The sequence below is a fragment of the Carcharodon carcharias genome, chromosome 11 (genome assembly GCF_017639515.1).
Source record: "Carcharodon carcharias isolate sCarCar2 chromosome 11, sCarCar2.pri, whole genome shotgun sequence".
In the NCBI taxonomy this organism is placed as follows: domain Eukaryota; kingdom Metazoa; phylum Chordata; class Chondrichthyes; order Lamniformes; family Lamnidae; genus Carcharodon; species Carcharodon carcharias.
Window position 1 is genome coordinate 108,854,930 of NC_054477.1, and position 21,638 is coordinate 108,876,567.

At 42.2% G+C, this 21,638-nt stretch overlaps 1 protein-coding gene and 1 long non-coding RNA gene across 3 annotated transcripts in view; one reads left to right on the plus strand and one right to left on the minus strand.

The window, feature by feature from the left end:
• The window catches only part of sugt1 (SGT1 homolog, MIS12 kinetochore complex assembly cochaperone), a 146,380-nt gene extending 137,445 nt beyond the window's left edge, over positions 1 to 8,935 (minus strand). Inside the window, exons 1-2 of one of the 2 annotated variants that reach the window (XM_041198954.1) lie at positions 8,771 to 8,885; positions 8,617 to 8,665 (exon numbers count right to left, since the gene is read on the minus strand). In XM_041198954.1, the coding sequence (XP_041054888.1) occupies positions 8,617 to 8,665; positions 8,771 to 8,784 (63 nt within the window). In that variant the 5' untranslated portion in view covers positions 8,785 to 8,885. Of the gene's footprint in view, positions 1 to 8,616; positions 8,666 to 8,770 lie in introns of both variants that reach the window. The other variant, XM_041198953.1, reaches the window with a different exon arrangement.
• Positions 8,936 to 10,097: 1,162 nt separating this feature from the next.
• On the plus strand, positions 10,098 to 20,793 carry LOC121284025. Its single transcript, XR_005944422.1, has 2 exons — positions 10,098 to 10,156; positions 16,189 to 20,793. It is a non-coding gene; the product is annotated as an uncharacterized LOC121284025 (long non-coding RNA).
• Positions 20,794 to 21,638: the final 845 nt, after the last annotated feature.

A 21,638-nucleotide genomic window follows, 5' to 3' on the forward strand; every position in this document is an offset into this window, starting at 1 on the left:
CAGAAACTCAAACAGTACCAGCCAAATAAATGTCATGACTACTAGAGCTGGTCAGTAACATGGTATCGTCCAGTGCGCTTACCCCTGATTTGCCAAAGCCTCGCCGACATCAATACGGCACAAGTCATGTTCGAGAGGAAATTCTCCGTTTACCTGGATGACTGCAGGTCCAAAACAATCAAGAAGCTCGACACCATCCAGGACAATGCAACCCGCTTGACTGGCACCCAATCTATCATGAAGCAGTCACTTCTTTGACCACAGGCACATCATGTACACAATCATCTACAGGATGCACCACAGCAATAACTTGTACTTAGAATGTTTACAGCACGGGAGGCCATTCAGCCTACCGTATCTGTGCTAACTCTCTGCCAGAGCAACTCATCTAGCCTCACTCCTCTGCTTTTTCCCAGTCGGCCTGAAAATTCAGTCTTCAATTAATTATCCACTTTCCTTTCAAATCCACAAGTGTATCTGTCTCCACCACACACTCAAAACAGTACATTCCAGATGTTAACCATTCACTGCTTAAAAAAGGTTTTTCGTCCTGTTGCTTCTGGTCTTCTACCATTTACCGTAAATTGTGTATTCTGGTTCCCGATCCTACCACCAATGGGAACAGTTTCTACCTATTCTTGATTTTGAGCACTTCTATCAAATTTCCTCTGAAACATATTTTCTCCGAGGAGAAAGGCCCTAGTTTCTCTAATCCATCCATCTAACTATTTCTTATATGGCTGGTCCAGTTCAGTTTTTGGTTAATGGTAATCCCCGGGATTTTGAATGGAGGACTTGGTGATGACAATGCCATTGAATGTTAGATTCTCTCTGGATGCAGATGATCATTGCCTGGCACTTGTGTAGCAAAAATGTTACTTGCCACTTAGTGCCCAAGTCAGAATGTTGCCCAGGTCTTGCTGCATCAGTGAACATCCTCACTTTAGACCTTATGATTTTAGGGATGGTCACTGACGCAGCAGTTGAAGAAGTTTTACTGCAGCTGCACAGGGCCTTCTTGAGGTCACATATGAAATACTTAGTTTTGGTCTCCTTATTTGAAAAAAGATATAATTACATTAGCAGTACAGATATGGTTCACTCGACTCATTCCTGAGATGAAAGGCTTATCCTATGAAGAAAGGTTGAACAGGTTGGGGCTACACCCATTTAAGTTTAGAAGAATGAGAGGTGATCTTACTGAAACATGTGAGATCCTGAGGGGACTTGATAGGGTAGATATCAGGAGGATGTCTCCACTTGTGGGGTAGACTAGAACTACAGGGCACTGTTTAAAGCTAAGGGGTTTCCCTTTTAAGAGTGAGATGAGGAGAATTATTTTGAGTTCTCTTCCCCAGCATGCAATGGAAGCTGGGTCATTGAATTTATTCAAAGCAGAGTTAGACAGGTTTTTGATAGACAAGAGAGTCAAGGGTTATTGGGGAGGTTGGGGGGGTCAGATGGAATTCAGACCACAACCAGATTAGCCATGATCTTATTGAATGGCAAAGTAGATTCAAAGGGCCAAATGGCATTCTCTTGCTCCTAATGAACACAACCAATGACCACAGCCATCTTACTTTGTGTTAGGTGTGACTCCAACCAATGATGAGGTCCCCCCACCACGGATTACCATTTTCAGTTTTGCTAGGGGTCCTCTGATGCCATACTCGGTCGAATGCTGTCACTTTGACAACACATTCCATCACCTTTGCAGATGATAAGAGAGACGACATATGGGGCAGTAATGGGTGAAGGTGGATTTGCCCTGTTTTTCTGGACAGGCCACACCTGGGCAATTTTCCACATTGTCAGGTAGATCCCAGTGTTGTAGTTGTACTGGAACAGCTTGACTAGGAGCAAGACTCTTTCTGGGGCACAAGTCTTCAGTACTACTGCCAGAATATTGTCAGGGCCCATCGCCTTGGAAGTATCCAGTGCGCCTTCAACCATTTCTTGATATAACATGGAATTAATCAAATTGGCTGAAGGCTGACATCTGTGATGCAAGGAGCCTCCAAAGGAGGCGAGATGGATCTTCCACTTGGCACTTTTGATGAAGATGGTTGCAAACTGTTGTGCTGGGGTCCCCCATCATTAAAATGGGTATATTAGTGGAGCCTCCTCCTGTTAGTTGTTTAGTTGTCCACTACCTTTCAAGAATGGATGCGGTAGGACTGCAGAGCTGAGATCTGATCCGTTGATTGTGGGATTGATTAGCTACCTTTCACGTTCTGCTTCCACTGTATGGCATGCAAGTTGTCTTGTGTTATCGCTTCACCAGGTTGACACTGAATTTTTAGGTATGGCTGGTGCTGCTCCAGTCATGCCCTCCTGCACTCTTCATTGAAGCAGAGTTGAACACCCAAGCTGATGGTGATGGAGGAATCTGCAAATAGGTTAAGACTCTCCATTGTGGCTGTTCTGCAGAATAGCCGTTCATCAGCCTTGGAATATGGAAATACTTACACAGGAGCGGCAATATCTCTGTTATTGCTTTGGTTCTTTTCTGTCAGATGCACTGGAGTATGCCACTTAACCTATGTTCTTTGATCAGATGGTTTAAAACAATATAGATTTGTTGCATTCTCCCGTAGGTGCTACATTTAGAGCTACAAAGTGCTCCATTTACTTAAACTGCATTTAGTTCTATTAATAACGCATAACAAACGTGTTGATGTTAAACTCAAGTTAATACAGATATTAAAATTCTGCTGAAAATGAGAGATATGCTGGGCCACAAAGTTACAAATTATAGTTGAATAAAATTCTGCTTCTCCTGAAGACCCTCAGTGCCTCATGGATGCCAATTTTTGAGTTGCTACATAAATTCTAAATCTTTCCCATTTATCATGGTGCCATGCCACATGATGGAGGATATCCTCATGGTACCATGCCACATGATAGAGGATATCCTCAATGTGAAGACATAATATAATCAAGCAGAGTCAGCATGGCTTTGTGAAGGAGAAATCATGTTTGACAAATTTATTAGAATTCTTTGAGGTGGTAATAAGTAGGATAGATAAAGGGGAACCAGTAGATGGAATATATTTGGATTTCCAAAAGACATTCGATAAGGTACCGCACATAGGGCTACTTAATAAGAGCCCATGGTGTTGGGGGTAGTATATTAACATGGATAGATGATTAGCTAACTAAAAAAAAGAGAGTTGGGATACGGAAGGGGCATTTTCAGGATGGCAACCTATAACAAGTGGAGTGCCAAAGGGATCAGTGTTGGGGCCACAATTATTTACTATATTAATAACTTGGATGAGGGAAACGAATGTACTATTGCCAAGTTTGCAGATTACACAAGAATAGGTGGGAAGGCAAGCAGTGAGAATGGCACAGAGTCTACAGGAGGTTAACGATAGGTTAAGTGAGTGGGCAAAAACATGGCAGATGGAACATAATGTGGGAAAGTATGAGGTTATGCACTTTGGGAGGAAGAATAAAGGAGCTGAATATTACTTAAATGGAGAAAGACTGAAGAAAGTTGCAGCACAGAGGGATTTGGGGTCCTCGTGCATGAATCTCAAAAAGCTAGCATACAAGTTCAGCAGGTAATAGGGATGGCAAATGGAATGTTGGCCTTTATTTCAATGGGAATGGAGTATAAAAATACGGACGTCTTGCCAAAACTACACAAGGCACTAGTTAGACCACACCTAGGATACTGCGAACAATTTTGGCCCCCTTACCTAAGGGAAAATATACTGGCATTGGAGGCAGTCCAGAGGAGGTTCACTAGGCTGATCCTGGGGATGGAAGGATTTTCTGATGAGGAGAGGTTGAGTAGGTTTGACCTGTACTCTTTGGAGTTTAGAAGAATGAGAGGCGACCTTATTAAAGCATATAAGATTCTTAGGGAGCTTGATGGAGTAGATGCTGAGAAGCTGTTTCCCCTTGTGTGTGTGTCTACGGCCAGAGAGCATAATCTCAGATTAAGGGGTCGTCCATTTAAGACAGAGATGAGGAGGAATTTCTTCTCTGAGGGTAGTTAATCTGTGGAACTCTTTACCAAAGAGGGCTGTGGAGGCTGGGTCATCAAATATGTTCAAGGTTGAGATGGACAGATTTTTAATCAGTAAGGAATCAAGGGTTATGGGAAAAAGGCAGGAAAGTGGAATTGAGGATTATCAGGTCAGCCATGATCTCACTGAATGATGGAGCAGGCTCGAGGGACTGAATGGCCTACTTCTGCTCCTACATCTTATGGTCTCCACAAGGGCTATGTGGTGGTCACTCCTTCAATACTGTCATGGGCAGATGCATCAGCAACAGGAAGATTGATGAGGACAAGGTCAAGTAGGTTTTTCCCTCTTGTTGGTTTGCTCACTACCTACCCCAGATCCAGCCTAGCAGTTATGTCCTTTAGAACTCGGCCAGCTTGGTCATTAGTCATATTACCGAGCCACTCTCAGTGATGGACATTGAAATCCCCCACCTAGAGTACATTGTGCCCTTGCCACCCTCATTGCTTCTTCCATGTGGTGTTCAAGGTGGAAGGATGCTAATTCATCAGCAGGGGGGAGCGGGGGGTTGGCAGCTGGTAAGCAGCCGGAGGCTTCCTTGCCCATGTCTGACCTGATGCCATGAGACTTCATGGGGGTGGAGTCAATTTTGAGGACTCCAAGTGCAATTTCCCTCCTGACTGTATACCACTGTGCTGCCACCTCTGGTGGGTCTGTCCTGCTACTGGAACAGTACACATACAGGGATGGTGATGGTGGTGTCTGGGACATTGCAAGCAATGATTCCATGCATATGACAATGTCAGGCTGTTGCTTGACTAGCCTATGGTACAGCTTTCCCAGTTTTTGCACAAGCCTCCAAGATGTTGAATGAATACTTCACATCTGTCTTCACCCAAGAGAATGAGGATGAAGGTATGGAACTCGGCGAGAGAGACTGTGAGGTTCTCGAGCAAATTGATATAGGAAGTGACAAGTTATTGGAGGTGTTGGCAGGCTTGAAAGTGGACTAATCTGCAGGTCTCGATGATTTGTGTCCCAGACTGCTGAGGGAAGCAAGGCAGGAGATCGCAAGGGCTCTGACCCAAATTTTTTATTCCTCTCTGGCCACGGGGGATGTGCCAGGGACTGAAGAAAAGCTAATGTGGTTCCACTATTTAAGAAGGGTTGTAGAGATAAGCAAGGGACCTACAGACCAGTGAGTTTCACGTCAGTGGTTGGGAAACTTTTGGAGAAAATTCTGAAGGAGAGAATCTATCTCCACTTAGAGAGGCATGGTTTGATCAGGGACAGTCAGCATGGCTTTGTCAGAGTGAGGTTATGCCTAACAAATTTGACTGAATTTTTTTGAGGTGACCAGGTGTGTAGATGAGGGTAGTGCAGTTGATGTTGGTTATATGGATTTCAGCAAAGCCTTTGACAAGGTCCCACACGGGAGACTTATAAAGAAGGCAAATACACGTGGGATACAGAGTAATTTGATAAGGTGGATTCAAAATTGGCTTAGTTGTAGGAGACAGCGGATGATGTCAGAAGGATGCTTTAGTAACTGGAAACGCATGTCCAGTGGCGTACCACAGGGATCTGTGCTGGGTCCCCTATTATTCATCATTTATATAAACAACATAGATGACTATGTGGGGGGTAGGATTAGTAAGTTTGCGGATGACACAAAGATTGGCTAGGCGGTTAACAGTGAGGTTGAGTGTCTCGGGCTACAGGAAGATATAGATGGGATAGTCAAGTAGGCAGACAGGTGGCAGATGGAATTTAACGCTGAGAAGTGTGAGGTGATACACTTTGGAAGGAGTAATTTGACAAGGAAGTATTCAATGAATGGCATGACACTAGGAAGTTCTGAGGAACAAAGGGACCTTGGTGTGTGTGTCCATATATCTCTGACGGCGGAGGAGCATGTTAGTGGGGTGGTGAAAAAGGCTTATGGGACATTTGCCTTTATAAATCAAGGCAAAGCTTACATAAGTAGGGAGGTCATGTAGGAGTTGTATAGAACATTGGTGAGGCCATAGCTGGAATACTGTGTACAGTTCTGATTGCCACATTATAGGAAGGATGTGATTGCACTGGAGGGGGTGCAGAGATTTGCCAGGATGTTGCCTGGGACAAAATATTTAAGTTATGAAGAGAGGTTGGATAGACTTGGGTTGTTTTCGTTGGAGCAGAGAAGACTGAGGGGCGACCTGATCGAGGTGTACAAGATTATGAGGGGCATGGACAGGGTGGATAGGCAGCAGCTGTTCCCCTTAGTTAAAGGATCAGTCACAAGGGGACACAAGTTCAAGGTGAGGGGCAGGAGGTTTGGGGGGATGTGAGGAAAAACTTTCCTACCCAGAGGGTGGCGATGGTCTGGAATGCGCAGCCTGGGAGGGCGGTGGAGGCAGGTTACCTCACATTCTTTAAAAAGTATCTGGATGAGCACATGGCACGTCATACCATTCAAGGCTATGGCCCAAGTGCTGGTAAATGGGATTAGGTAGGTAGGTCAGGTTTTTCTCGTGTGTCGGTGCAGACTCGATGGGCCAAAGGGCCTCTTCTGCATTGAGAGATGCTATGATGTTAGGAAGGAAAATTCTGCCAGATTTACAAGGCTAGGTGTACTGAGGTCAATGTTGAGTGGTCCATCCATTTTCATTCCTTTTTGATTTTGTAGCAGTTTGACACAATTGGCACAACTGAGTGGCTTGCTAGGCCATTTCAGAGGGCAATTAAGGCTACATACCAGGTAAGGACAGATTTCCTTCCCCAAAGGACATTAGCGAACCAGATGGGTTATGACAATTGACAATGATTTTATTGTTCCTATCACTGGAACTAACTTTTAATTAATTATTTCAATGGTAATTAATTAAGTTTTAACTAATTAAATTTAAATTCCACCATTTGCACCCATGGGATTTAAATCAGTGGCCCCAGGCTTGAGCCTCTGAATTACTCATCCAGTGACATTACCCCTATGCCACTGCCACCTCACTAATCTCTGATTCCTGTCACTCAGCCAGCTTCCTATCTATGCTTCCACTGCCCCTTAAATGCGGGTGTCACTGGCAAATCCAGTATTTGTTGCCCATCCCTAACTACCCTTGAACTAACTACCCTTGCTAGGCCATTACAGATGGCAGTGAAGAGTCAACCACATTGCTGTAAGTTTGGAGTCACACATAGGCGAGACAAGGTAAGGCTGGCATATTTCTTTCCCTTAAGGAAACCAGATGGGTTTTTATGACAATCTATGATAGTTTCATGGCACCATCACCAAGACTAGCTTTGAATTGCACAGTTTTTTTTTAAGATTGAATTCAGATTCCACTAGTTGCCGCGGTAGGATCTGAACCAGTGACACCGTTGTATCAGCCTTGGCCTCTGGATTACTTGTCTATTGGCTCTTCCTCATCTTATTTCATTGCGTTCAATTTTGCTGACAAGCCTGTTATGTGGCACTGGATCAAACACCTTTCAGAAGTGCACATTCACAACATCAACTACATCACCCTCACTAACTCTGTTACCTATTAGTTAAACACAATTTTACCTTAAACCCCATTCTGGCTTTCCTTAATTAATTCACATTTCTACAAGCAACTGGTTAATTTTGACCTAGATTATTGCTTCCAAAAGCTTTCCCACTACTGAGGTGAAACTGATTGACCTGTAGTAGCTGGGCTTATCCTTACACCCTTTCTTAAACAAGGGTGAAATTTTCTAATCAAGTATTCAGGATCCTCCAATGCTTTTCCAATTCCACCCCTGTATTCGAGGAGAATTGGAAGATTATGACCAGTGCCACAGCAATTTCAACCATCACTTTCTTCAGTATCCTCAGATGTATCTGGCCCTTGTGACTTATCAACTCTTAAGCACATCAAGCCTTCAGAATACTTGCTCTATCAATAATAAAACATCCCAAAGTGCTTTGCAGGGTTATTATAAACTAAAATTACACTAACCTACCTAAGGAGACATATGAGCAGATGGTTAAAACTTGGTGAAAGAGTTAGGCTCTAAGTGGAAAGTCTTAAAGATGGAAAGTAATGTACAGGTGTAGAGAGATTCAGGGAGAGAATTCCAGAGCTGAGGGCCTAGGTAACCTGTCGATGTACCTTCAACAGCACCTTCCAAACTCACATCAGGCACATTGGGTCCACCACTACCTCCAGGTTCTGCTCCAAGCCCCACACTACCTTGAGTTGGAACGGTATCGCCGTTCCTTCACTGTCACTGATCAAAACCCTGAAACTCCCTTCCGAACATCATCTTCGGTGTACCTGTACCACACGGACAACAGTGGTTGAAGAAGGCAGCTCACCACCACCTACCTTCTCAAGGGCAATTAGGGATGGGAATAAATGCTGGCCTTTTCAGCAATACTTACAACCATGAATGATTAGGAAAAAATCGGCTAAGTATATCAAAGAATGGATTCCTGCTGTATTACGAGTTTCTATGAATGTGAAATGTGTATTTTGTTCCAATTAGCTGCCCTACGGCTATGCTGCACCCGGGCTCGGTCTCGCCTCCACATCTTCAAGGCCCAGGCGAAGTGGCTGTATACAGCCAACTCTCGCCACATCAGGAACTAACAGGCCGCGCGTTTAAACGGAAAAAAGCTTTCACTCACCTCCAGAGCTTTCTCCGGACCTCCTGCTATGAACTGATCAGTAAAAACTCTGTCAAAACAAAAGGATCAAAAAATGGGGAGGGGCAGTTATTAGCAGCACTCACTGCTAGGACCGCAAGTAACGCCATCACCAATGCCAAGCCACCACACTCACCCCTCCGCCGCCATCTCGCTCCTCCGAGCGCCGCCGAATTAGAGAAACTTCTGGAACGAGAAGTCGGGAGCACCGCCGCCAAAGAGTCACCATCAGAGCGCAAGAGGGAACTACCGCGCCTGCGCAGTGAGAGCGAGCGCAAACCGCCATCGCGGCGGCCATGTTTGTGAAGGTCAATTTGACATGGAAGGAGCGCGCGAACGTTTCCGAAGCAAAGTAGTGAGTTTCTCAATACAGCAAGTGGGATTTAATCATTGTTTCCCTGTAACAGAGGGCTGCTGTATTAGGTGGCTGGGGTAGTAGTGGCGCGAACGAGCTGTTCTGCTGTCAAGAGTTGATATGGAACTTCTCATTCGGCGGACCAGCAGGTGCTTCTTTAAAAAAAAATCCAAGGAAATCCGCCGACTTTTAATTATATCCTCTTGAACGGCTGTTAGTCGGTGTCTTCTGAAAAGTTTTAGCTAAGTGTTTAAGGAGCGTCTGAGACTTCAGCTAAAAGAGGCAGTTAAAAAACATTTTAAACCAGCAGATTTCAAATGCAAGAAAGAGATGTTTAAAACAACTTGCATTCTATAGCGCCTTTAAGGCGCTTGGCAAGAGCGTTTCAATAATTCCTCACTTAACGTTGTAGTTGCGTTCACTGAGAAGTGCAACTGTTTAAATGAAACAAGATTTTACTATTACAAACAATCTAAAAGCTAGGTTCTGTACTACATTTCTTGTTAGTTACAAAATTAAAACATTATACCTTGTAAATTCAAATACTATAAATTGCTATATTTGTAAATGAACTAATTTTTCAAAATAAAATTTAAAATATAAAAGAATTATGCTAACTGAAGGGATGGAGGAACTCAGGAAAATTGCAGTCACCAGGGAAGTGGTACTGAGTAAATTGTTGGAGTTGCGGGCTGACAAGTCTCTGGGTCCTGATGGACTTCATCCTAGGGTCTTAAAAGAAGTGGTTATGGAGATAGTTGATGCATTGGGTCTTAATTTTCTAAAACTTCCTAGATTCAGGAAAGGTTCCATTAGATTGCAAAATAACGAGTGTAACTGCTTTATTCAAAAAGGGAGGGAGACAGAAAGCAGGAATATACAGGCCGGTTAGCTTAACATCTGTCATAGAGAAAATGTTAGAAGCTATTATTAAAGACATTGAAGTTATCTAAGTTCCCTGCTATAATCAGGCAGAGTCAACATGGATTCGTGAACAGGAAGCACGTTTAACCAATTTATTGGAGTTCTTTGAAGAAGTAACATGTGCTGTGGATAAAGAGGAACCAGTGGATGTACTGTACTTTGCTTTCCAGAAAGCATTTGATGAGGTGTCGCATTGCAGAAAATAAAAACATGGATAGAAGATTGGCTAACAGGAAACAGAGGGTAGGCATAAATGTTTATTTTTCTGATTGGCAAGATGTATGAATGGTATGCCACAGGGATCAGGGCTGCTGTCTCAACTTTTTTTTTACAATTTATCTAAATGACTTGGATGAAGGGACCAAAGGTATGATTGCTAAATTTGCTGAATTGTACAAAGATAGGAAAGTAAGTTGTGGAGAGGACATAAAGAGGCTACAAAGGGACATAGATAGGTTAAGTAAGAGGGCAGAGATATGGCAAATTGAGTATAATGTGGGAAAATGTGAAAATGTCCATTTTGAAAAAAAAGAAGCATACTGTCTAAATAGTAAGAGATTAAAGAGCTCTGAGATGCAGAGGGGGCTGGGTGTCCTAGTGCATGAGTCGCAAAAGGTTAGTATGCAGGTATAGCAAACAATTAGGAAAGCTAATAAAACCTTATAGTTACTCTTTTTAGCCAGTTTTGTCAAACTAAATCTTGAGTGAAACAAAAAAAATCATATTGTGATGTTCTTGTATGCATTTGTTGAACTGAGAACATCTTGTTTTAGTATTCGTGTCCCAGATTCCCAAGTCAATGACCAATTAATATGAAGGTAGCTTTCAGGTTTGGGGTGGAATGGAATTATGTGGATGAAACCTGGAAATCAAATATGTGGATCGGAATCTGCGATCTAAGCTTAATCGTACCATTTAATTTTGAGTTCTGGTTTCACACCTGCAGGCTGCACACTGGGCGTGATGTGCAACCACATAATGCATTCTCAGCTGTCATTAAAGGGACAGGGCACAAATAGAAATTGGAGATGTTAAGGCTGGGTGGACATAGAGTGAGGGCAGCACCCAGTTTCCCCCTCAATGGGAGCAAGAAATCTGTTACTCTCATCAAGAAGGCATGTTTGGAGGTAGCTGAGGAGGTGAGCAGCTGGACCACTGTGCCTAGATCTTGATTGCAAAGTAGGAAGTGGTTTAATGACCTTTTGCTGATCCAACCATATCTCCAACCCCCATCTATCACTCTGTCTCACTAAGTGTACTCCATCACATTAATCTTCACACTCACTCAGCAGCACCCAGCTCTCACTTTTTATGCAGTTCATCACTTGCTCTTTTATGAATCCACCATTACCACTCAACCCAATCCTTTTGCATTATGATGCATCCGTCTCATAGTCATCCTCCCAAAATGCCCTGGCTCCACTGGATGAATACTGCACCTTTGATCACTTACCCTCAGGTTTGTTCTTTCATCCCTTGTAGGACAATGGAATGCAAAATGCAAGGAAGAGGTAGAGGACTCTAAGTGGCCCACATAAGTAGTCCACTTCACAGATGACATTTTGGAAATAAGTGTCTTCCCTCCTTCCCACTCAATCGGAATGGAAATATCAAATTCATAGTCACTTTGCCAATCTTTGTGTCATCAGGAAACTTGGATATGTAGCAGCTCTGAAGGAGGGAGGGCCAAACACCAGCGAGGGTCTATCAAGACTACAAACAAGTGGGCCACCCTCCAGGTGGTTATGCTAGAGAAGGGCGTGGAGAGGTGTGACATCTGCCTCCTGTGTGAAGAAGGGCCTATCGCTGGGCAAGAGCCTACTGTTCAAGGCTGAACAATCTCCAGTTGTTCGAGCAGCAGCGTTGGCACAGACTGAAGCTTTCCAGGGAGGCCATCACCAATCTCTATGCCGTGCTTCAGGGCAAGCTGCAACCTGTGAGGGTTGGTGGGTTCCAAATGCCATGGCTCTGAAGATCATCTTACCGCTCAACTTCTATGCCTCTAGATTTTCCCAGGGATCCATCGGACCAGGTATAGAATCTCCCAGGCTGCAGCCCTCTATTTCATTAAGGAAGTGACCAACACACTGTTCAACAGACCAGCTGCTACAAGTGCTACTGCATCAACACAGTCAGGCAGAGAGATCATTTGGGTTTGGGGCCATTGCTGGATTCTTCCAGGTGCAGTTTGTGATAGACTGCAAGCAGGTGGCCATCAAGGCTATCATAGGCCAGGCAGGTGTCTTCATCAACAGAAAGTGTTTCCATTCCATCAAAGCCAAATAGTCTGCGACTGTCGAAAGCAAATCCTTCAGATGTGTGCCAAGTAGCTGGGAAACGACCACAATGCATACGTACTTCAGCATTCACAGGTGCCTATCCATGTTCAGAGATGGATTCTCAGAGACAAGGACTACCGATTGAAGATATGGCTGCTCATGCCTTTGATGAAGCCATATGCTGCAAAAGAGGAGAGTTACAATTCCTGTTACAAGTCCACTTGAGCGACTATTGAGCAGTCCATTTTACTGATGATGAGGAGATTCCGCTGCCTAGATTGTGCAATGACCCAGCAAGGGTTTCGTGTATTATGGTGGTCTACTATGTTATGCACAAACTTGCACTGCAAAGCGAGGAGGCCTTGAATAATGAGGGCATCATCAATCACCACTCCTCCTCTGATGAGGAGGATGTGAAGGAGGCTGCAAAGCAAATTATATAACTTTTTTATTCATTCATGGGATGTGGGCTTCGCTGGCTGGGCCAGCATTTATTGCCCATCCCTAGTTACCCTTGGGGCGATGGAGGTGAGCTGCCTTCTTGAACCGTTGCAGTCCATGTGGTGTAGATACACCCACAGTGCTGTTAGGAAGGGAGTTCCAGGATTTTGACCCTGCGACAGTGAAGGAACAGCAATATATTTTCAAGTCAGGATGGTGAGTGACTTGGAGGGGAACTTCCAGGTAGTGGTATTCACATCTATCGGCTGCCCTTGTCCTTCTAGATGGTAGTGGTCGTGGGTTTGTAAGGTGCTGTCGAAGGAGCCTTGGATCAGAGGCAAGGGAAAATGAGAGATGTGTGAGGGAAGCTGAGTATAATCTCATACGTATCCATTTCTTATGACCCTGATGCCCTTTCACAATTAGTGCAATAAAGCCTCACCTTTTTGCAATCCTGCTGTAGCCTCCTTCTTCTTGCACTCCATCACCTAGCACCAAGGTTCAAAGGGCACATTGACAAACCTGAGGAGCTGACCAGATGCAGCCTTGTCCATCACTAACAACCCTTTGAGGGATCAAGGGTATAAATGAGATCTAACAATGCAGCAAGAATTGAAAGGGTGATCAACAGCATTGCGTCAAAGATTTATTGGGCGACATGACAAAAACAAGCCTTCACACGTACAAAATCCAAACACCCATGAAGCCCAAGTGCAGTTAGGTTCCCTTCTTAATTATCTTCATGGTGGTACCCCTGCATTTGAAGCTGATGTAAAGGCAGGCTGCTGATCATGCTGCAGGAGCCCTCTCTGTCATTGAGGTGACTTAGTGTTGGTGTCCTTGGCAGAAAGGCTGAAGAGCTGCTGTGCACACTCTGAGCACTATAAAAGGAGTCCCCAGAATCAGAGGCAGCCACTCCTCTCCTGCAAGACATACTTGTAGCTCCCTGCTGACCTAAGAAGGACGAGGATCTGGTGGAGACTCCACGTGTTTCGTCCTCTGTCACCTTGTCTCTCTCTCTGCTGCATTGTGCTGTACCATTGAAGTGATGGTTGGGGCACAATCAAGTTACATCCCACAAAAGGGAAAGTTAGGGTAAATAAACCCAAAGCTCCCTGAGTGTTGGAAGTAATAGAGAGTAAGATGAAGAAGAATAAGCATGCTTGTGGCAGATGTCAGGTGGATAATACAACTGAGAACCAGGCTGAATATTGAAGGTTCAGAGGGGAAGTGAAAAATAAGGTAAGCAAAGGGACAGTATGAAAAGGACTGGCAGCTAACATAAAAAGGAATCCAAAGCCTTCTGTAGGCATATAAATGGTAAAAGGGTATTAAAAGGAAGAGTGGGACCGAAAAGAGAATTTACATGTGAAGGCAGGGAGCATAGCTGAGGTATTAAGTGAATACTTTGCCCCTGTCTTTACCAAGGAAGAAGATGCTACCTAGTTCATGATGGAAGAGGACATAATTAATCCACTAGAAGAACTTAAAATTGTTGAAGGAGAGGTACTGGATAGGCTGTCTGTACTTAAAGTTGATAAGGCACCAAGATTGGATTGCATCCAAGGACACTGAGAGAAGTAAGCGTGGAAATTGCAGAGGCACTGGCCATAATTTTCCAGTCTTTCTTGGACTCGGATGGTGTCAGAGGACTGGAGAATTGTAAATGTTTCACCCTTGTTCAAAAAAGTGTAAAGATAAGACCAGCAACTATTGGCCAGCCAGTTTAGCTTTGTTGGGGAAACTAAGTTCAGCACAAAATCAAGTCTCTTGGACACATGCTGGTTGCTTAAGGAAGGCCAACGTTGATTTGTTGAGAAAAAATTGTATTTAACAAGCTTGCTGGAGTTTTTTCAAGAGGTAACAGAGAGGGTTGATGAGGGTAACCCTGTTTACATGGATTACATGGACTTCCAAAAGGTATTTGATACAGTGGATGGATTCCTCCACTTTCCTTGCAGCGGTGCACATAGCTTTTGGAGTCTCTGCCAGATGTTCCCTCATCTTTTTGCTGCAGCAGTTGCTGTGATGACAATAACTCCAGAATCACGTCATCAGCGTGGGGCTCAGCATGGACCTCGCCTCCCGCAATCTTCCAACTGTCAGTGGCCTTGCCTCTCTCAGCCTCTGTCAGCTGCTCCAGACTCTGAATCTGATTGCAAGCACCTACCCACCAGCGTGACAGTAACTGCATTGCTGAAGAGTGCTGGGGAATCCAACGTCTAGAAAACCGAACTGAACTTTTAAAAGCAGAGACTTTTTTTGAAATGCAAACTAAAATTGTGACTTGAGTTTGCGACAAAGATGACTACCCAATTTGCATTACCACATTCTAACCCATTGAGATGGGGACACCATATCCCCTAAGACCCATCTAGAAGGATGGTCTCAGGAGAATATGAGTGAGCTACATATCCTGTCGGTATTAGCAAGACATCAAAGCAATCACCTGGGGTATTCAACAGCGGTTTCCCAGAAATGAACTTATCAAGCCACAATGGGAATGTACTAAACTGAACCACTTGAACAATGTGACACTGGCTGAGAGGATTCTCAGACAAGAACTGATTAACATTTTTTCATTATATTGTGGTTTACTGTAAAGTAGGTTTATGGGTGTGGGTGTAGATGGTTGTTTGTGTAGCTGATTTAATTGATGTAGAGTCAGAAAGACTGCAATCTTGAAATTATCAAAAGAAGTTAGGGGTAGAAGGCATTTGAAATACTAATGAGTAAACATGGGTGAGGGCTTAGCATGTAGTGTGTGAAGGAAATTTGCATTTTTAGATAAGTGAAGGAGCTGTATAGGTTTCAAAGGGATGATAAGATGTTTTCAACTAACAAGATAAGCAAGGCCAAGCAGTGTTTATTTTTCCCAAAGGTATTGACCATATTGGCAACATTAAAGATTTTTATATTATGGGAAAAGTAAATTTCCAAAGACGTATAGAACTATGGAATTTATAGATTAAAGAAAGAGAAACATAGATAGAGAGGATAGAAGGCTATGTTGTGGGGAACCATGTAAGGTCTAAGAGGACCATACAAAACAGCCTTGGAAAAGCCTCCAGCCACTTTTGCAGAAGTTTGCTGTGTCCAGTAACCAAAGGTGGAGGAAAGCTTTCAGAATTCCACAGTCAAGTGGGTGCTATGGGCAACTTGCTGGCTTGCTATTTAATTTTCAAATCTATTTTGGACTGTTGCCTTATAGAGGGTGTGAGGTTGGGAGTGAGGTTAATTAGGAATTTTGGGATTTGTTATATTATTAAGTAACTGTAATCTTATGTACGTGCTTGAACTTTTTTTGTTGATAAATGTTTTAATTTAGTTAAAATATCAAAAGGTGTTAGTGGACTCACCACTTCTGATTTCAGTGCACAAATCTTCTTGTAATAAATACAAATTGCAAAAGCATTGTAATAGCATGGTCAAGTTTCCCTTGTGGATTTGATCTGCCTGGCACACAGCACCTGCCATGTCATAACAAGGCCATGTTTGAAACACTGGGTGACAGCCATGTAACAGGGTGTGTTTCAACTTCTGCTTTCTCTTCAGTAAGAGAACAAACAGCTAAGATGCTGATGAGAAAAGAGCCAGGTAGGGTGCCGCTTTCCTTCTCTCCAACCCACCTTGCAAGCTTCGAATCCTGTTTGCTGACCATGACTGTCCAGGGGTGTCCCTGCTGCAGAAAAAGACTTCTTAGAAGAATCAGCCCATCACTACCATCTCCAGGAAAACAGCCAAATCAGCCATCAAGCATTGAGACCACCGAAGGAAAGTCGCAAGATCACCAAATTCAACCTGAAGCCAACTGAGTCACCAAACTACGGACTGTATACCCTTTTATTTCTCTGAAAGTATAAATTAAGATGACCAATCTATTGGTGTGCTTGTGTGAACTTTGCGAATGTGAGAGAAAGTCAGAGTATATTATTATCTAATAAATCAGTTTAAGTATAATAAAGCTAACCTCTTTCTTTGTTGAACTCAAGACGACCAGTCTGGTTCTTTTGATCACAGTGCGTAAATAGCTAAACACTCACTGAATTGGAAAGTATATCTTTTGAAAAAAACCTGTTGCAGTCAAACGATGAGAGGGGATCCATTCGAACTGTCCCCAGCTGATTATAGCAGCTGATTAATTGGACAGGCCCCACACTTCCCCAAAGTAAATTGGCCATACTCTGTGTGATCATGTTCAGCTGACTGACCAGTGTGACTGCTGGGACCTGTGGCCTGATCATAAAATACAGTATATTGTGTAATTCAAGTCTACTGTGACCTTTTAGTCTGCAGCAACATCAGTGAAACGGCTGCCACAGTAGTGACTGCTGTGGTCAGTTTAAATTGGTCCTACGCTTGAGTTGGCTCTCCTCTGTTTTCACCCCCGTGACTGTTATGTGGCCGCCAAATCCATTTCATAGCAATTAGGGGTCAGTCCCATGAAACCCGTGGGCCCCCACTTCCAGGGGCAGGTTCAGGACCCTTCATGTTTCTGACTTCTATTTCCTGCACCTGCTGTGTAACTCCAGTCAATAATGTTCACTATTAGGCTGTTAACTAATTTTGGCTCGTTATTCAGCATGAAATCTATTATGACCTACTAAGTGAGCTTTTATTCAGATGGTACAATGACAAATTTAACTACCCAACTGAAATGCTTCTCCAATTCTCTTCCATTTCCCTGGCCAGTTTTCTGAGCCCCAGGATTAAGTGTTGCGCAAGTTAAATTTGGAATTATGTTAAACAATTTGCAAATACCTCTTTAAAGTCTCCTAGGGATGTTAATTGCACCAATAATTATTCATCCGCTTACAATAATTAAATCCCTGTAGCTTTCTCGCTGGCATCAAACTATTTCTGTTAAACATGCTTTGCAGATGGGTTACACGGTTGCTTGAAAAATCAAAATATTTGCTGCCCTACACCCCCGCCCCCCCAACTCCCAATCCATCCTTTCATGGGAATTAAATTTCCTCCCCCCCCCCTTGACCCATGCGATAAATATTCAATTACCTTATGAAACAGCCAGTCTGCTTTGATGTCCATCCACCTTAAGAGTGCTGATTTGGAACTCTGCTAAAACACTGAACTACTCAATAGATTGAGAGTTACACCAGATTAGACAGGAGGCAATTGAACTATAATGATAAACTGGGGAAACAGGTGCTCACTAGAAATGTTCCTTTAGCAACCCTAAACTTCCCAGGCATAATGCACAAGTTAGCCCCTTTAAGTTATCACATGTGCCTGACCATGTAAAAAAGTAATGAAATTGTCCATGCTCTTAAACAAATTGGCTGTGTGCTACAAAAATAGCATTGAAAGAAGAGTAAAGAGAACTTTACAGGTAAATGGCATATAAAGGTATTATAGCGCACTTGTTCAAAATAAATGTTGACAGTGAAATAAAAGGTATAGCTTCAAACTAGTGAAAGACAACTAGGACTAATGTCAGAAAGAAATTTTCTACATGGATAAACAACATTTTGAATAGAAGACCAGACTTCTGGTTGTTCAAGGACATGCAATGTGCCATTAATGCTTAATGGTTTCCTCGATAGGCATGCTGATTGGCCATATGATATGAAAAATGGCTACGTGAAGTACTCCGCATATCTATTTACATAAAAAGTTGACTGTGCTTCACATTCCATGCTTCAAAGTGGAAGAACTGTCAACAGATAAGTGGGTCAGGATCTGCTTTGAAGATTGCTGTGGAAGATCTAGTTCCCCCACTATGTTTCAATTTGGCAGACACAGCCTCTTAAATGTAAAAGCGTAGAGTCTTGCTACATTTCTGGCTGCTTTAATAATATAATAAAAAGCCACAACAATTATGCTGATTACCACTACCAAACTGATCACTGGAAAGGCTTCCTGGTGTGCAGATTTACAACTCAACTCTGGGATTTTAAAAATTCAAATAATAGATTCTCTCTTCCTGCAAAAAAAAATTGTCTTGTTACGTTTCAGGATCTTTTGATCATTTCTCTGCAGAATAAATTTGGAAGAAGAATTACTATTAATGATAGATTTGTAAGGACATTGCTTGTTCTCTCAAGTTTAACATAAGTACAGTGATAGAATATGAGCTAGAGTAGTTGCTTTCCCCACTGAATATATAATATTGCACTGAAAGCATTTTGATTTCTATTCTTTCTGTGAACAGTGAGATATAAAACACAAACATGCTAGAGAGAAGTTTGAAATTGTATTTTGCAATGCAGTCAGGCAACAAAGACCGCAAGAAGGTTGGTTAGAATTCAGGAAAAGAAAGGAAGAATTTGTGTTTATTTAGTCTCTTTCACAATGTCAGTGTGTCCCAAAGGGCTTCACAAGCAATGAAGTGCTCTTGAAGTGTAGCAAATATTGTAGGAAACACAACAGCCAATTTGTGCACAACCCGTTTCATGAACAGCAATGAGGTAATGTCCAGATAATCTGGCCGAGACACTGGAGAAGAACTCCCCTCCTTATCGTTAAATAGTGCTCAAGAATCTTCTACATTAACCTAAGAGGACACCTGATTTAATGAGTGAGATTTTAACTTATTCAGAACCCACTGACTTGCACAGAGTTAAAATCGGGCTCCGTGAGCCATCTGTTATGTGGGAAACTTGATCACGTGGTCACAACTGTTTTGCAATTTGTGTTTTATTTCGAGATGTGTGCCCTAAATTCAGAAGTAAGAAGACAACCATGACTTCACAGATTTTTAGAAAACTAAAACATTTATTAGCAAAAGAAAAAATTTCAAGCCCATACATAGGTCTACAAATTCCTACCATAATAGCTCCTGAAACCCTTAAATTAATCTGGTTTCCAACTACACCCCTGTTAAAGCAACAGTAAAAACAAATAGATTTAAACAGACCCAGGCAAAGCCACACAATACCCTGGACAGTTGAATTCAAAGTGAGTTTTCTCAGCTTTGGTTCCTGTAGACTGCAATGCAATGTGCAGAGGCTGGAGGTTTTTCACACTTGTGTTAGATCTTAGAATGTTTTCTCCTACCAACTGAGCCAAGGTTGACACCTTTTAAGGAGCAGGAGATAAAACTCAAATTATGTTAAGTCAAGTGAGATAACTCTGGTGATGAATCGCATGTTCTTTATAGTGTTACACAAGGATAAGTTATTCTGATTAAATTCACCAAGTCTGATCACAACTGATTTTTACATTCACATAACTGCAAAGTAAAGAAGCTTATTGATTTTTAACATGACCTGTATTCCTGAGTGTTTGTTCAGTCCACCCTCAGAGAGATTGATGAAGTACACATTCAAAAGACATGAATATCTAGTCAGGATACAAGATAGCAGTATTGTTAAACCCTCAGATCACATGATTGTACTGGTAGATATAGGATGGTGTGGGCATTTTCCATAAAAGTAGCATTACTCATGTGAGATGCATTCTACTAATTTTGACAAATTTCTGCTAAATCTTAGGTAGTTCCAACATTTGCTTGCAACTCTTCCATTTGGAGATGAAAGAGCAGAATTGCCTTCATGTGGAAGGATTAAAAGCTTTATTTTAGGGATAACATGGAACAGAATTCCATTCTCATGTCTCATTGTCCGATAATACCAAATTGCAGACATATGAAATGTGCACTGAGCTTATACTCATTAAATTCTTTGAAGACACGCAAATTATTAACACACAGGGTCTCAGTTTTACGCCATTGCTATAATGACAGTGTCATCAAAGCAAGTAGTCTTCCTAATGGCATTCAGTTTATGCTTCAAGTTCTACATACACTTTTAACAGCTTTGTAATCAAAATATTTTGTTATTTAAGGTGCTTTTTCAACCAGTGGGTCAGCAGGCATCTCTCTTAAATCAGCACGTTGGCTTTTACAAGATTATGTGATTTTCATTATAACTGATATAACTATAATTCTGAATGAATTTATAATTTTCAAAAAAAGAGGCAAACACAATGTTATTTTTTGTCACAGCTTTGGATCAAATGTTTTTAGCTCATTCAAATCAAAAAATGTCAGCAAAATTTTATTAAGTATGACAAGAATCTCTTCTTTCATTTTGTTATTTGATGAATATGCCTATATATTTTAGATTATGATGTTAGCTACTTCCATTAACTGTTGTATAATGTATATTATAATAAAAGGTAGGTATGCTCTTGGCCCTACTTTCATAGTCTTAAAGCAGTCTTATTTGATGTTAGATTGAATATCACAAGTGCCAGCCTTAGTTCTCAGTTGGTAGGACTCTTGTCAGCCAAGAGATTGTGGATTTTAAGTCCCACACCATAGATTTGAGCACATAATCTCAGCTGACGCTCCTAATGTAGCACTACAAGAGGTCTGCAATATCAGAGGTACTATCTCTTGGATAAAATGTTAAACTGAGGCCCTGTCTGCACCTCTTGGGATAGAAGTGAAAGATCCCATGACACTATTCAAAGATGAGTAGCTAGAGTTCTCCCACTGCTCTGGCTAACATTTATCCCACAACCAAAACCACCAACCACAGTTTAACTGATCGTTTATCGATTTCTGTTTGTGGGATCTTGTGCAGAAATTGCCTGCCACTTTTCCGTACATTAAAATGGTGATTACATTTCAAAAGTAATTCATTGGCTATGAAGCACTTTGAGATGTCTTGAGGTTGAGGTCATGAAAGACAACATATAAATCCACGTTCTTTTATTTTATCGAGTACTGTTATATAATCCTACAGTTAGCATTCTGTTACTCATGAATTAAGCTAACATCTGTACATCACTTCTTTGCAGGATTTTAACAAAATAATGTGGCTGAGGAGAAGTTTGAAATTAGAAGGCATGCAATTGATTCGAAATCAGAAAAAAAAGCATTTAGGAGTAGAGGTAGGCAATGGACACACAATAGTCAGTTGCATTAAAGCAGCTTTGCAATGCAAATATGAGCAGATACTTTCCATTATTTCACCACCACTACAACCCCAGAGTACACAGAACAGAGATTTAACTCCATATGTCAGAGGCTGCAAACA